Source organism: Aphelocoma coerulescens, chromosome 9 (assembly GCF_041296385.1).
Source record: "Aphelocoma coerulescens isolate FSJ_1873_10779 chromosome 9, UR_Acoe_1.0, whole genome shotgun sequence".
Taxonomy (NCBI): domain Eukaryota; kingdom Metazoa; phylum Chordata; class Aves; order Passeriformes; family Corvidae; genus Aphelocoma; species Aphelocoma coerulescens.
This window is the reverse complement of record NC_091023.1, coordinates 10936308-10952758: the sequence shown is the minus strand read 5'-3', so window position 1 is coordinate 10952758 and position 16451 is coordinate 10936308. Positions and strand designations below refer to the sequence as shown.

At 42.9% G+C, this 16451-nt stretch overlaps 1 protein-coding gene across 3 annotated transcripts; it reads left to right on the top strand.

Moving 5' to 3' along the window:
- Positions 1-4483: 4483 nt before the first annotated feature.
- Positions 4484-16447, top strand: LOC138114439 (thiamine transporter 2-like). Of its 3 annotated transcripts, none has more exons than XM_069023847.1 (6): positions 4484-4607; positions 7229-7394; positions 7734-8544; positions 10020-10212; positions 11780-11921; positions 13106-16447. In XM_069023847.1, the coding sequence occupies exons 2-6, from the start codon at positions 7245-7247 to the stop codon at positions 13283-13285; spliced, it is 1476 nt and encodes a 491-aa protein (XP_068879948.1). In that variant the 5' UTR covers positions 4484-4607; positions 7229-7244; the 3' UTR covers positions 13286-16447. The 3 variants fall into 3 exon arrangements, with proteins under 3 accessions (XP_068879948.1, XP_068879949.1, XP_068879947.1); XM_069023848.1 differs by lacking the exon at positions 4484-4607 and adding an exon at positions 5080-5237; XM_069023846.1 differs by lacking the exon at positions 4484-4607 and having other exon boundaries at positions 7067-7394.
- Positions 16448-16451: the final 4 nt, after the last annotated feature.

Genomic DNA, 16451 nt, shown 5'->3' with positions numbered 1-16451 from the left:
GCCATAGCAAAATTCAGCCACTTTTTTCTCACCAGAATCATCTTTCTCCACTTCACTGATAAACAAAAAACTGCTGTTCTTCCTTTAAACACTGATGGCTTCTAAGAGCTGACAGACAGTGTAGGGGACAGAGGGATACCAGAGCCTGGTGCTCCCAGCTACAGTCAGCTCTTGCACAAAAGTCAGCTGCAAACCTATAGCAGTGACCTCGTAACATTTTATTAGAAATGAAAATCCTCAGAGAATTCCACTGACAAAGGAGTAGTTCCTGTCCTCCACTGATGATCTGGAAGAAAAATATAAGGAAAACTAAAGGACCTACTTAAGGTATAACCTATTCTTCTCTCAGCCTTTCTGTCCTGCTGTAGCATTCATTGAATGCAACAGAAGGATTTTCTCCACCTTCCAGTAAACTTCAGATCTTTTTGGAATTTCAGTTCTCAATTTTAGAAGTCTCAAGACAGTAATTTGCTATTGATACAATTACAACAGAAATAACTTTGGCAGTTAGGACCAAAATACACCCTGATGCCAAGAGGGAGACCATACATGAGATATCATCTGTCTGCTCAATCTTGGAAATTTTACCATCTATTCAACTCGTTTGTTGTTGCTGTTCAGTAGTTTTGAAACATTAAAAAAACAAACAAAGAAAAAAACAAAAAAAAACCACCCAGACAAAAAGAAGAGATGAAATTGAATTGTCCGGCATTCTCAGACCTATGAAGAAAATAGGAAGATACCACAAAGCTCACAGCTTCATTTTGAACAATGAATTTTGCAGCAGATCAGCAGGTACTTCCACATGCTGAACTATTTTTTGGCTCAGCTCCCCGGGACCTCACTGCTTTGCACCCCTCAGTTGGGAGAGCCAAGTGTGCCTTGTGCCAGTAAGAGTGAGAAAGTAAAAGGTTGCTCAGCCAACAAACCCAGTCCTCAGACAATGGGAAACACCTTTATTTGGAAACCTCCCACGGTCTTGAGAGGTTTTTGCACAGAGCAAATCAGAGAGCTGCAATACAGGTCACTGACATGCTAGTAAGGATGCCTGTAAAGTCTTGGTAATGCTTCCAAGGGGACACCCACTGTAACGGAATGCTCCTTGCCCAGCCTCTCACAGCTACATCAGTAACCTGTCACCTACAGTGAATTCAGCAATGAAACTGTAACCAAAAGCAGAGACAAACCAGCCAGTGACTTATATTGCAGAAAGCTAATGCAACTTAACTTTCCCTGGCCAATAACAGATTAAGACGGTAAATGACTCCTTTCAACACACTGGCCCAGACTTCATTGTGTACAAAAGGGGCATCAAGCACAGCTCTGCAGCCCAAGGTAGGTTCAACCAGTCTTTATAAACCCACTACAGGACTTTTATGTGCTCCATACCATGTTGGTAGCATGTTATAACAAGAACTCCAGGCCTTGTTTATGCCCAAGTGTGCCACCACAAAAATGCTGCCTGTAAGAAAAAATAATTAACCTCCCCTCCCAAAATGTCTCAGGGTGATGATTAATGGCACAGCTGTTTGTTCCAGATCCTGCACTTCTACTAGGAGCCACTGCCTTTCATGGTGCAAGTGGCAATGGGCACTCCAGTGACAAGAGTAAGAAGAGTGAAGGGATAAAAAGGGTGGGCATTATGCTTAGGTAAGGTGCAGCATAGTGAAAAATAGCCTTATGGCATTACTTTTTAATAAGGAAGCAGCTGTAAGTCTACATTTAAACCAAGTGCCTGAGACATTCGTTTGGTTGAATGTATTTCCTAACCTACCCCTTGGAGTAATGCCCTTAGTACCTTCTAGCTAAACATCCCAAATTTGAAATTTGCATATTCATTTTTGTGTCTCAGATGAAAAGCACCTGAGGCATATGAATGTCCTTCCACCTTGGGAACCTGGGGCAAGACTCAGCTGAGAAGCAAGTTATGGAAACCCTCACCCACACACCATGGGATTCAGGGCCAGACTGCAGAGAGCAGCTCATTCCCAAAGTGAGCATGCAGTACGTGAGAAAAGATAAAGATCAGCTCATTCATAAGTCAGAAAGTTAACATGTCCTGTGAATACTCCTGGGTCTGAGAAATCTGACAAAAATATACTTTAATCTTTATAACTGCCATTGGAACCTTTCTGTGCGTAGGCTGTATTTGGCCACGAATGGAGAAAAATCTTCAGTATTTGCCACAGAAAAATTTCTTTGCTATTGCTTGCTTTAAAGAGCATAGTACACATTCTTCAAAAAGAACAAGCCTTCAGTTTGATTTGAAGAAATCTCTTTGTCTGAGTTGGGCAGGTGTCAAGAAACAGATGTGATTTGTGAGCTGAAAGCCAGTGACCAAACTTACAGATAGAGAGACACCTCACACAGCCAATGTGAGCCTCTCAGCCTTGGTGCCATCCTGTGAAGCAACAGAGATAATATCAGGATTGAGTCCAAGAGGCAGCAGAGGCAGGAGAAAGTATCCAGATGACAGAGGTTTGCAGTCTCCTTCCTTTACTGCCTTTCCTTCCCCTCTCAGAATTGTCCTATCTCCTTAATTCATTAGAGACATACTAGATTAACTCTTTAGGATATACTACTACCATAAAACTCACCTTTCCTCCTCTCTTACAGAATCTTCCCTTTCCCAACTGAACAGAATTGGGATGTCAACTAGAAACAGATCCCCCAGCCCACCCACCAAGCAGAACAACACTTCTGCTTCTGACTACAGTTCGTGAAAAGAGTGGTCCCCTTCAAACCCAGCAGCCATACTCTGCTGCAGGCAGCTTATGGCACAGGGCTCAAGTTGACTAAAAACTTGCATAAGCTCATCGCAGTTTTACAGTCTTCCATCATGTTTTTTCACTGATTCATGTTCAGATGTGAATCAGTGAAAAAGCATGAAATTTGAATTACAAACAAGATGGACTGAAGACTATGAGAAGAGAGGATCTGAAAGAAAAGAAACAAAATTTCAATGCCTGGAAGTTACTTAAATCATTCTTCCTCATTATTGTGTTACAGGAAAAGCAGAATTTTGCAGTTTTTCTCAGTGTCAAGATATTTGAGTTGGATTCTTAGTAAGTCAATGCAAACCCCAAGGAACACTCTTTCCTTCAAGGGTTCTCTGCATTTTAACAAGAGTTCATGAGAATAAAACCAAATACAGGTATACACAGGGTTCTCTCAGAGGGGCTGTCATGTCCCATAGCTGCAGGGTCAACAGAACTAAGATAGCTCTGGGATCAGTGTCAGACAGAGACTGATGGCTCAGAAAGTGCCCAAAGGAGTTATTACATTCCATTCATGCATCAGTTTCACACATATTACAGAAGCTGCCAGCATTCACGGAGCGTCTGGATAACACACTGAGTCACAAGGTATCATTTGAGATAGTCCTGGGAGGAGCAGGGACTAGGACATGATGATCATTATGGCTCCCTCCCAGCTATGACTCTGTAAGTACACAGCACTGTCATAGGTAGGAGGAGATGGTTTCAGGGACAAAGGCCAACAAACTATAAAGGCAAGAGGCAGGGATGGCCCCTCTAACATCACTAATCCTGTAATATTGACTGTTGAGGGGTAGAAGGAAAAAAGGCTGCAAAATCTGGCCAAGAGTGAAGACAAAGGACTGGCTGAGCTGGGAAACTCATCAGACCAGCAAGGAATGTCATATATTTTTCATATTCATGTATATGTCCATAAAGTTACTGTTCCATTTTACTGTGTGTGAACCAAGATCCTGCCTTCCTCTGATTGGATAATTCACTGTTATTTACAAATATTTACAAATTTTCCTACTGTATTGGTCATATTCCTAAATAATTTTTACATCCCTCATTCCATACCTACATGTTTTGGGACCAGGGTGGGAGTAGATCTAGATTTCTGTACATACTTTTTGTGAAAATCTGTACATTTCACAGAGTATACTCTGCTGACATGAGTCCCGCAGAATCTTCTGAAGCTGACTCTAGGGCAGTATCCCCATCTTCAGCAGCAATGTGAGAACCTGCCTAAGCAAAAGAACGAACAGATTTGCCAGCAAATAAGTCAAGAGGAAGCAGAGCAGGGTGTTGTACTTTTTACTTTTTAAATTTGTCAGAATAGTTTGAAACCCCATGTAAGTAGTGTGGATACATTCCAATCTTACAACAGTGGTATTTGCTCGCCCTCACCTCTGTCACTACCCACACACAGCTACTGCTCCCTCTTTAATATAGGCCAGTTTGAAGCACAGATGGCTCCCAAGCCACATATCCTTGTCAAATAGATCCAAAATTATTTGGGAACAGGACTACCTCTATTGATTTTGTGCTAGTCAGGCACCAAACCGTAGTTTGGGTCTTGAATTCCTGCTGCCTTGGGGCAAAGACAGGCCAGCATTATCTGGCTGTTCCTTTAAGAGTGCTGAACATGGATGCTGAAAGAAAGCCAGCTGGAGGCCGTTTCAAAGGAGGTGTCAGGGCAAGCTGTAATACCAGAAGAACAGGAAAAGCACAAAACCCAAACAGAGTCCAGTAACTGCAATACACACAGGACAACCAGAAGTAAGATTGGAAATACTAAAAGGAGGCTTTTCCCTTGGAAGTAAGAAAGGAAGAGCTCCAGCACAGAAGGTATGATTATATATGAACTTTAGAAATCAGAAATCCTGCAATGACAAGGAAAAGTGGGAGGAAAGAAGAGAGCAATCTGGTGGGGACCTGGGAGGCTGTGTTAGGCTGTGTGTAGAAGAGCTGACAGCTATGTCACCAAGAATTGCTGAAGGAAAAAAGAAATAGAGTATTGTTTTGTTGCAGAACACCAAGGCATCCTAAAATCTCTTCAAAAGTGAACAAAACCCTAGATTTACAAAAGACTAATTGACCACATGGGATGACTGAACCGGGAACAAATTGGATTCCTCCCCCTCAAGCACCAAGGCAGAGCTCTGGTTGTCAGAGGTTTGTGGTCATGAATCCAGAAAGGAGGGGTTGTACAGCAGCTGCAGAGCTGGTGGGGGGGGGGGCTTACTGCTGGCTGAGGTGTGAGGGGAACACAAACCCCACTGCAGGTTGGGTGACACCATCTCCCACTCTCCAATGGCAGAGTGGGCTGCCCCTGAGAGCCCTCAGCCCACTATGCTTCCCAGCTCAGCACCAGTGACAGGGGTTTTTTTTCTGCACAGCTGCTTAAATCAAGTGGGAAACTTCTCACCTGACGTACCTACCAGCCTAACGGTGACACCTCAGAGAGCAAAACTGCAGGTGAGAGGTCTAGCCAAAAACCCTAAACAGTGCACATGCTGGCACTGTAGGGATGCAGTGACCAGGGCACACCTGAAGTTCTGTGTACAGCTGAAACCGTGAATTCTTGCACAGGATGGCAAAGCCCTGCCGCTGATGGGCAGCATCTGAGGGGGAGCACAAGCGCGCTGCGAGCCCTGCAGAGGCAGCAGCTTGCCCCACTCACCTCCCAGGATGTGGGATATTTTGACAAGCGACATGAGACTTGCTGCCCCTGTGTCACACGGCCTGCTGGGAGGTGAACAAACAGGGCAGGACCTGAAAGAGACCAGAGCAGAGAATCTAGGCTGGAAAGGGGAAAATATGCTCTGGCTACTTCCCAAAGCTGACTTGTACAAGTGTTTCTCATTACAGTGCTAGAGATGCTCCCCACCCCAGTCTTCTCGATGCCTTTCTCAGAATCACATGAAGCATTCCCACAGCACTGGGGTGCCGTATGGCTTTAATGATTACCACGTGAGAGGAGAGCCTGGGGGTGTTATGGTGACTAAGCGAGCACGATCCTGGGCAGGGCTCAGACTGGTCCTACCAAAGCCGCGTTTGCAGCAGCCTCATGTTACAACAGCCGGGGAGGAAGGAGGGGCAGAAATGTTTCCTTCCTGGAGCGCTCAGTATTACAGTCCTCCCGAACTCGTTTCGCCTTGCTGGGGTCACCTTGCCATCTAGTGGTTCACACTGCAGAGCTGACACAGAGCCTGGTTCGTTTCTGCTGGAATTCCTGTAATGTCCATGCTTTCGGCTGTTACACAGCAAAGGAATTCAAATTCCCTTTGATCTGCACACATTTCTTAGTGGATCAGGCTGTCAGTAAAATGTGCTACCATAGCATGAAGTTAGAAAAGAAGATGCATAATGCCTACTGCCTTATACATATCACATCCTATAAAAAAAGATCCTCTGCCCATCCAACCTGGAGTGATGTACTCATCAGGACATGACTGGTTTTGGGTGAATAGACTTTTCTTCAGCTGTTACAAATAATTTTATGAAAAAACACTACTTCCTTTTAAAGAATTTTTTTTAATTCATTTTTTGCCTTAAAAAAAAAATAAAGGGTTCTCGGGAGGGAAGTTGATAAAAGTTCGAAGCAAAGTGATAGAAATCCCATCTGCTAATAAGCAAACTCCAAAGGACTCCAAATGATAAACTGCACACATTAAGATTCTTGACATTGCCTATACTAACATGAATATGGATATTAACTTACTGTGTATTTACTTTGCATGTCCCCATTACACCCATTTTGACTTCTGTTTGGGCTCTGTCCAGCAGAGTTGCAAATTTTAATTTATTCCATCATCTCACCTAGTGACAAGAACAAAAATATCTGCTTCACTTCATTTTAGCATGGACGGTTAACCTTCTGTGACCACTTTTATACATGGAAAAGACAATGTCTGTATCCAAAATGGACTTCTGATGCTGACAATTCCAGATGAGAGTCTGACTTGACATCCTTTCTGTATTTATTAGCAACTCTCATCTGCTAGGCTCCAGAGCTACTGGCTCTCCATAATGGGAAAGCCATGCACATCTAGGAGGCAAAGGAGAAAAAACAGCAATTGTGAACTAGTTACTTGTCATTCAGCAAGGTGCTTGGCTGTGATCAGTCGTGGTGTTGAGGGAAATTTCAGTGCTCAGCTGTCTTCAGCCACTTCTATCTAGACAGGCTTTTCCTGTGTTTATCTTGGTCAGTGCAGATGGAATGACAGGATAGTTTGTCTCCCAGTTAAGGATCTTCAAGTTCATTTTTTATGCACTTTCTACAAAAAGAGCAGCAGACAAATGTAAAGGATAGCTGTTCACTTTAACATTACAAATAAAAATTTTTTTGAACTGTCAACCTCTAAAGAGCACTCCTTGGCATCAGAAACCACAAAATAAAAATGAATTACAAGATCTCTTTGCACTTGCATGGGCAGTATCATCATTCTAACAAACTTTCTCCTCAGCTTTGCTGCAGAGGCCATGGGTTGCTGGAAGCAAGGAAAAACCAACACCTGGGCTTTTCCCACCCTGATCCTTTGCCTCTATGGATTCTTCTACATGATGAAACCATCAGAACCTTTCCTAACACCCTATCTAACAGGACCAGATAAAAACCTGACCACAGATGAGGTATGATTTTACTCTACGATTTGTTTTAATTGAAGTAGTGAAAATAGAAAGGGAAAACATTCTTTAAAATTTTTAAACAAAGATAAAAAGGAAAAAAATAAAGCGCACAATTTTAACCAGCTCTGGCAGGTTACAGTTTGCAGCAGACTGCATAAATAATAGATCCATTTAATGGATACAGGATCCATTTGTCTGCCCAACAGTCCCATGCTGATTCAATGTGGTTATATATTTTATGAATTCCTTCAGAGAAAAAACTTCCCTCTACAACACCATTTAAAATACATGAACTTCCTTTCCTCAACAATAAAAACACTGGTATTTCCTCTCCTCTTCTAGGTTACCAACCAGATTTTCCCAGTTTGGACATACTCCTACCTTGCTCTCCTTTTCCCAGTGTTCCTGCTCACAGACTATGTGCGCTACAAGCCCGTCCTCCTCCTGCAGGGCCTCAGCCTCATCATCACATGGCTCCTGCTGCTCTTTGCACATGGAGTCATGGCCATGCAGGTGGTGGAATTCTTCTATGGCATGGTGACAGCCACCGAGGTGGCCTATTACGCCTACATCTACAGCGTGGTCAGCACCCAGCACTACCAGAAGGTCACCAGCTACTGCAGGAGTGTCACTCTGGTGGCAGCCACCGTGGCCGCCGTGCTGGGACAGCTGCTGGTGTCCTTAGCACACGTCTCCTACTTCTACCTCAACGCCATCACCTTGGCTTCTGTGTCCCTGGCATTCCTGTGCTCATTCTTCCTGCCCATGCCCCAGAGGAGCATGTTCTTCCACAGGAAAGACACCTCTGAGCCTCTCCCAGGGGCTGATAAAGGGGTGGCTGCAGGCAGTTCCCACAGGCCCTTGAGCTGCCAAAAGAGCCCCGACCCTGCTGCCAGGGGCCCGACCCCCCAGCCCCAGGCTGGGAATGCCAGGCCTCACAGTCACATGCTCAGCGTGCTGCTGCAGCTGGCCAAGGACCTGAGGGATTGCTACAGCTCCCGCAAACTCCTCTACTGGTCCCTGTGGTGGGCTCTGGCCACGGCCGGCTTTAACCAGGTCGTGAATTATGTCCAGGTGCTGTGGGACTTCCGAGCCCCATCCCACAGCTCCGCAGTGTACAACGGAGCTGTCGAAGCAATAGCAACGTTTCTGAGTAAGTTGATGTTTAAACATTGATCACAATGACAGCCTCTGAAGTTTCACTTTAGTAAACTTTCAAAGTGCCATTCCATTGCAGGCGCTCCAGGGAGCCAGTGCACATCCTGTGCATTCCAGACCTAGGTCTTTGCTGTACAACAGTTCAAATGTGAGTTATGTTGGTTTTTCTTTAGGACCGGACAAATAACTGTATCTTACCAGCATGCAGAAAATGTGCAAGTCCCAAAGACATTGCATATAGCTGGTAAATCCATTCAGAAGCACCCATGTTTCTTTGGATGAGGCTATTTGGTGTTTTTTTTCCCCAAAACAAGTATTGCACTGTTCCCATAACAATGATATCAGCTTACACAGATGAGAGAAGTTTTTCATAAAAATTTTACACAGAAAGTACATCATCCTCTGGTTAAGATGTTTTTCTAGTGAAATACCCTTGTACAACCAGACAAAAAGAAAAATTCTAGTCATTGCAGGATACAAAGATTTGCAGGGGGAAAAAAAAGACCCTGTTGAATCCTTATGATACTGACGTGAACCATTCCTCTTTTGCATCAGGAGCAGATGCTCACACCGCACAAGCAAAGTGAGGTTATCAAAAGGTAACATCAGAGGATAGCACCCTGCCTTGTCTCACACTGTGCTGCTGTAAAGAACTTGCACAAGACATTGGGGTGTATTCTACCAGGAGAAATAAACACCTCTACACCACACCTGGTCATTCGGGTTACCCTTACAAACATTAAGGAGAAACAGATACTACTCTTGCAGTGGGAAACTAAATAGACCAAGTAAATAATGAACTAGAAGCCCTCCTGGAGTATCTACTCCTTGATGAATTTCTCTCTCTCGTGGACTTGCCTTTTTCTCAGTGTATAAGTATAGAAGTTTTAAAATTGTCTGGGACCCCTAAGATGGGCAGTCAAATGGCTTAACTTTGCAACAGATGCATCTTCTAGGAGCCCCACCAAAAGCAAACCAATCCTTTCCCATTTCCTTGGATATCCATCCTTGACACCTCAAAACTCACTTTTTTGACAGTTTACCCCCTCTATGAGGTGCCCAGAGCTAAACTGTTACAATCGAAGGTTTACTAGCCTAGTTGTGTTCTCCTTCCAACTAGGAGAAGCTGGAAGAAATTCCTTCTTGAACTCCAAACCATGTTCCTGATTCTCTCCCCAGAGACACATGCTGTGAACAGACACCTGAATAATGAATCCTTCTACATTACAGTTTATCCTGTAAAGTGGAATAAAACACCAAGGACGGAATGGCAGAGACTTGATTTATGCAGTTGTCTTAAAATGACCAGTCATCTGCACAGCTGCAGAAGTCATTAGAAATGCTTTCAAACTTCAGACTACTCTGCTTCATTATTCAGCATCACCTTTCAGCATGTGAGACTGGCAAGACTTGGTCATACAAGCTGTGGAACAGATACAACTTTTACACATGTTTTTTCTCTTTTTCTAGGCTCAGTAACATCTTTCCTAGTACAATATATGAAGATTAACTGGGACCAATTTGGTGAACTGGCTTTAGGGATCTTCTCTGCAATAGATGCTGGTTGTCTGTTTCTCATGCACTTCTCTACCAACATCTGGGCATGTTATGCTAGCTATCTCATTTTCAAGGCATGCTATATGTTCCTCCTGACAATAGCAACGTAAGTACAAAATATCACAGTGCTGCCATCATGCACAGAATACTGACCTTACTTCGAGTTTGCTTTGGGCATCCTTTTCCTCCAAGGTAGCTGACCTAATGCTAGACATAACTGTTTAGGTAAGGACAAGGACATTTAAATGTCTGGTTATGTTGTTTTCATTCTTCCAAACAACCAGGAAAGAAAAATTGTCAAAAGGACATCAAACATTTACCTAAGCAGAAATTAAACAAGGTACAAGATAACTTTATTACTAAAGGCAATTACTAACAGCAAAATGTAGAAGCCATTTCGCTCCTTCCTGGCAAGAAAGATGCAGAGTGAACAATAGGGGACAAGCCATCCTTTAAGATCACCATATGTCTAGACCCCCTTCTGATAAACCTTTTAGCATGCCATGAACTGCATGAATGCAGGAAAAGATTCAACATAGAGTGTTCCCCAACATACTTTCTTATATATAATCATTACTGATATTAAGATGTAGAGAAGGAATGAAAGGGAACATTGGATGTATAAACTCAGACAAGATCTCATAGGAGACCAAGCTATTCTGTTGTCAGAAACAGAAATATATAAATAATATTAATAACAAATATTTTATCCTGTGTAATAAATATAAAACGTTATTGCTCCAGTCATTTTATTGCTTAGAATGTCTTTAGACATACCACACTATTTCATTAACAAAAATACTAGATGCATTTTTTGTCAAACCCCAAAATTATTCAGATACCATTTTTAAAAGCTGCCAAAATTATAATGCATGGCAAGGTTATGCCTATCTTGAAGAAAGCCAAGTGAGCCCTTTATTTTCATTTTGGTAGATTGTTAGTACATTATAGTGAATTACACCTGGACTATTTCAATATATTCTGGAAAAAAACCCCAACAAAGTAAAATCTTGCAAAAAAAACCCCAAGCTAAAATAACTGAAAATGAGTCTCGAAGGAATAACACCCTTTTGTTTGTATAGAAACTTTGGAGGTCTATATTGCAAGGAAAGACGTTCTGATTATTATCAAAAAAGATACTGCAAGTAAAATCTACAGACTCTTGACAGAAATAAGCAGCATGTTACCTCCACTGTCAAGTCACAAAGCAAAATGTGACTCACCACCGCAGAAAGTTTGGTTAGAAGATACCCACAGTGACCTTCAAGCCCAACCTCCCAGCCAGGGCAGAACTGCTGCCAGTGCCAGAGCAGGTCACAACCTTGCCTGGCCAGGTCTCTGAAAGCTTCCAGCCATGGACACTTCACAGCCTGTCAGAGGCAGTCTGTGAAGGCAAAGGAACAAAAGGGGAGGGTACAGAGAACTGACATTCTACCTGATCACCTGATAGCGTGGGTTGGAAAAGCAGCCCATGCCAGTTCAAAAAAAACATTAAAATACACTATGGTACCCCAGACTTTTTTTTTTAGAGAGCAAGGAACCAAACAACCAAATGAAGCACCATTTCCTCTATCCTTGATGCACCATCTCCATTGATCATTTTCTCTTCATTGACTGATAGACAGCAATAGCTTTCCCAGTGGGAAGTGACTGACCTGCCAGTCTCCCATTAGGTTCCAGATCGCTGTCAATATGAGTATGGAACGCTATGCCCTGATGTTTGGATTGAACAACTTCATTGCCCTGCTGATTCAGACCATTCTCACAATTGTTGTTGTAGATTCAAGAGGTTTGGGACTGGACATAGTGACTCAGGTAAGCGCTGTTACCTTGCTTCCTATTTACTGCTCAGCCAAGTCATCTTCAAAAGTTTACCAAGAAAGAAATTCCTGTGCCAAAGTACAACTTAATTCCTCTTTCTTCCATAGAAATCCGGACATCTTGTTCTTCCCTTGTCATTGTTCATCATCATTTGTCATCATTCCTCCTTTTTGCTTTTTAATGCATTTAGGATTAAAGATGCTGGTCTTTGACTTTTAAAGGGAGATACACCAGAACATAATTAACCAGGCTATGCTATCTGACCAGTTTTGGTAACTAATAGGATGCTGAACAACATCTCTTCCCAAAAGCTCAGACTGGTTTTGTCAGATGCAGAATGGGGGTTCAAAATTATGAGACACAGTCTGGATTATATGAGTTATTTCAGCTCAAGAAATTTCTACTTCTAGCTCGAGAGCAAACCTGGTCTGTATCTCAACATGTACGATAGAGTCTTCTGCCCATAGCTTGGGCACTCCATTTCGGATGGGATATTCTGTCTTACAAGAGTGTCCCTATCTTCAGTCAACCCAATGTCACTCAGGCTGAAGTCAACTGAAACCTACTGACTTCTGCATTTTCTCAGACGGGCTCTCAGCTGGGGCAGCTGTCTACTCTAATGGATCTGAAGAAGACTAAAACTATTCATACTCTGCACAGAGAAAGCAAAAGTGACTTTGAAAGAGTAAAGATTGACACAAACATTAAATCTTTAAAATTAAGGACAGGAATATGTAGGACTTCGTAAACAGCCTTGCCACTGTTGTTGGAAATACTGATATAAAATCACAGTGTACTTATTGAAGCCATTGTGGTGACAGCACTGAAATGTACAAAAGCAAAACAAGGATGAACTCAGACCCTTCACATAGATTCATGACTACATGGGTAATGAAGCTGCTACTACATTTTGCACTAATAGAAAAAAAAATCCTGTTCTTATCCCTCTCCCCATCTGACATTTATTAAGAGGCATAAGGAATGGAAGAAAGGGGCAGTTCTTCATTTCACAATGCTGTTCACAAAGCTGAGATTTTGCTTTATCACAACGCAAATTCTCAAACGTAGAGAAACTGTCAGAACACAAGTAAAGAAAAAAAGAGTGACTGTCATCTCCAAAGAAGCAGCATATCTCTAACATGTTTTTCATTAATTGTTCTGCCTTTTTCTCCTCCCAGTTTTTAATTTATGGCAGCTACTTCGCAGTCATACACGGGATTTTCATGATCAGAAGCATTTGTGTGCTGGTCTCATGCAAATGCCAAAGGAAAATAGCGAGATCTTGCACAGAGCAGCTGAACCAGGCTGAGCACGAGTCAAGAGAGCAGATTGTCACAAGCTCCATAACACAGCTGTAGGAGGCAGGCTCCTTGGCCAGGCCCTCCTGGGAGAAGGGCTCCCAGCAGAGAAGAAGAGCAGCATGCAGGGAACAGCAGTGCAAGAACATTCGACTCAGCCCTGAAAAGCTACACTGAATCATTCCAGCTCTTCAGCACAACATATGCCAGCAGAGAGCTCACCAGAATGGCACTCTGCCAAGAACAAAAGATAAGTTCCTTTAGATTCTTATTTACATGCTTATAAATAGCTTAAGGGCAGTAATTTATACACAGAATCAGAGCAACCACGTTTGCATCCCCTTGTGCACGATGGCAGAGTGCAGAGTTCACCCTGCCCTGCTCATTGTAGCTCTGAATGTGGCACTAGCAAAGCTGCTTCCATCATATTTGCTGATTCAGTGGCTGAAGGGTCTGACCCCCCTCTGCACAGCCCTCGTTCTGAACCAAGGAAGTGTTTGCATCATTATATTCTTTCATACCCAGTACAGGCAGATGGGGCACAGGCTCCTCCTGTCTCATCCCACGTCTCTGTGCATACAGGCTGCAGAAAGCAGGGCTTGCACAACCCATCCCGGGAGCTTCACTGCAACACTGTTACACTGTGGTTGTTGCTTGGCCCACATTTGAGAGCTGCAAACACTGTACTGGCTTCACAGCAACCTCTGCCGAGGAGGGAATAACTTCAGGGTCCAAAAAAAAAGAAAGAGCACCATTCCTTTGCTTGTGCTTCCAATAAATTTAAATTCAGGACTGACTGTCTTCCTCTTTCAGCAGGAAAAGAAAAAATATCAAGGGCCTTAAGTAGCACAGACTAAAACCAGAGAAGTACACTGTGAAGAAATATAGCTGATTCCATACAGGAAAATTCCAGATTAATAGGAATAGCCAAGAAGATTTATAACTGAAATAAACAGCTAGCATCATGTGCTTTTGAGTGCCAAGTGAGGGAGGTCCACTGATCTTGCCCAAGAATTTGGCAGGATCAGCATCTCAGAGTTTGTCAAGAAGCTTCAAATCCTACAGCTAATTTAGTCCAAAAGACAGTCCAGGAGAAGAAAAAAGAGACTAGAAATTAGTTTGCATAGCGAATGTCTAATTTAATATGAACTATATCCATATGCTAAAGTTATTTCTGTACTGCTGTTTGTTTCTAGCTTCCAATATCTACATCTAACTAATAAAAAATGCTTAGCATTTACAGAATACTATTTTTTCTGTAGGGACACAAGCTATCATTTGTACAGATGTACCTGCTTTTCATACTACTGTCACACACTGCAACTAGACAAAGTGCCCAGATGTGAGGGCAGGCAGGACAGAAGCAATTTGTTTCAAGTCACAAGAACAATCAGTAGGATCTGACAAAATGAAGATCCTGGCTACTTTTTTAGGCTTTTTGTTTACTATTGTGCACTGTGGGGACATTCTCTGTTGTAAACTGGCTCTAAGCAGAACAGTTTAACCAATGCAGTCATAAAAGTGGGAGATGTACTTAGTCTCCACTGAGCAGGGAGTATCTTTTATTACTGCAGAACCGAGGGCATGATGCTCCTGCCTGAAGATTCAGGGACAGACTCCAGGAGTGCAAGGACTGTTTTTTCTATCCTTCCTTGTCAGCAGGAACTCCTTTTGAGACATTCCATTTAGAACTAGGTGTCAGTCCTGGACTAGAAGTTAACTAGAGTTTGTATTTAAATTAAAAAGAGGAACTTTGTATTTTCAACTCCTTGGTCTCAAACTGCCTTTGGTACAGAAAGTTAACAAATATTTCCATGCAATATCTGACAAATGGAAAGGAATCAACAACATGTGAAACTTTTTGCTGTTGTTAAAAAACATAATGCCATTTAGTTCAGTAGACTAGAGCTAAAAAACCACATACAACCAACCATAAAAATTCTTACGTTCTGGCTAGAGCTCACTGCTCTCTGTATCTGTGGGATGCCACTGAGGAGCAAAGGAACCAAGCAGACAAAATGTATTTGGCTTGCAGCTTTAGAGAATACCATCTTCAGAAAACAGATAAGACTTTAAAGAAAAAATAATCCATTCCTATTCTCTCTAATCTCAAAATAATAATTCTGAAGTTGGAAGCTGGTAGGCAGCATTATAGGGGAAATAGGGTAGGAAGAGGGCAGCTCTTAGGAGTGTTAGGAGGAAAAAGGCAAGGCTTTATGTTATCCTGGGTTTTCAGGTGCAAATCAGAACTCATCCAGCAATCAGAGGTTTCATCTAAAAGTGTAAGATGTACACATCTACCTGTGTGTTCATGTACCTGCACACACACACTCTGGAGAGGAGATAGTTGAGACTTGGCAGGTTACGAGCAAGGCTGGAATCACAGGCTGTCTAGATCTGCAGGAAAAGGAAAGTCTCAACACATCCACCTCTCCTAGCAGTTTTTAGTGTTGTCTTTCTTCCAGTATGTTAAAGGTTTCCATGCAAACATGGAACTCTAGAGCTGGGCACATTCCTCCCAATAGCTGCAAGCCCCTCTAAATAAAACACTAATTATCTTTGAAACATTTGTGGGTTTGGGCACAAAGCTTCCGTGAAGATACAGTCCAGCAAGCTGATAAGACCGGTTTGAGCAAACAAGGAAGGAACAAATAGCGTGTTTGTAATCAAAGCATGCAGGTATTGCCCAAGCACTGTGTGGGCTACCAGGGAAATACGAGCCAGCAGCCCCTTTCAGCCCCTGCCCAGCAGCACCTTCCCTTCCCAAGATTCTTTCCATGACTCAGAAGCTCTTGGCCAGGGAAGAGAATGAAGGGCAGAAGCAAGCCTGGCTCCCCTGAGCACTTGCCTGCCTGGTTGCACCACACACTTGAGTACTGAGGAAACCTTCCATACCTGCAGGACCAGACCAGGCTCTGTCGAGCTCACAAAGGGGCCCCTCCTGCCAGGGCCTCAGCATCTGCTCCCAGGGTCAAACACACGTCCTACCAACAGGCTTCAGCATGAACTCCAGCCTCTGATGACCCTTGGAAGATGCAGGCAGTCCAGTCTAAAAAAAATGGGTAAAGGAAAGCAAAGCAGCAGCATTTCTCTGAAGCAAGCCTGTTGATTTTTTAGCTTAGAATATAGATTTAGCAGCTTACTGTCTTGTCCATTTGTCCTTAAATGGCAGATCCATCCCTATATAGAAGTAATTAATGGACAACTAATAATATGAGGCATTTGA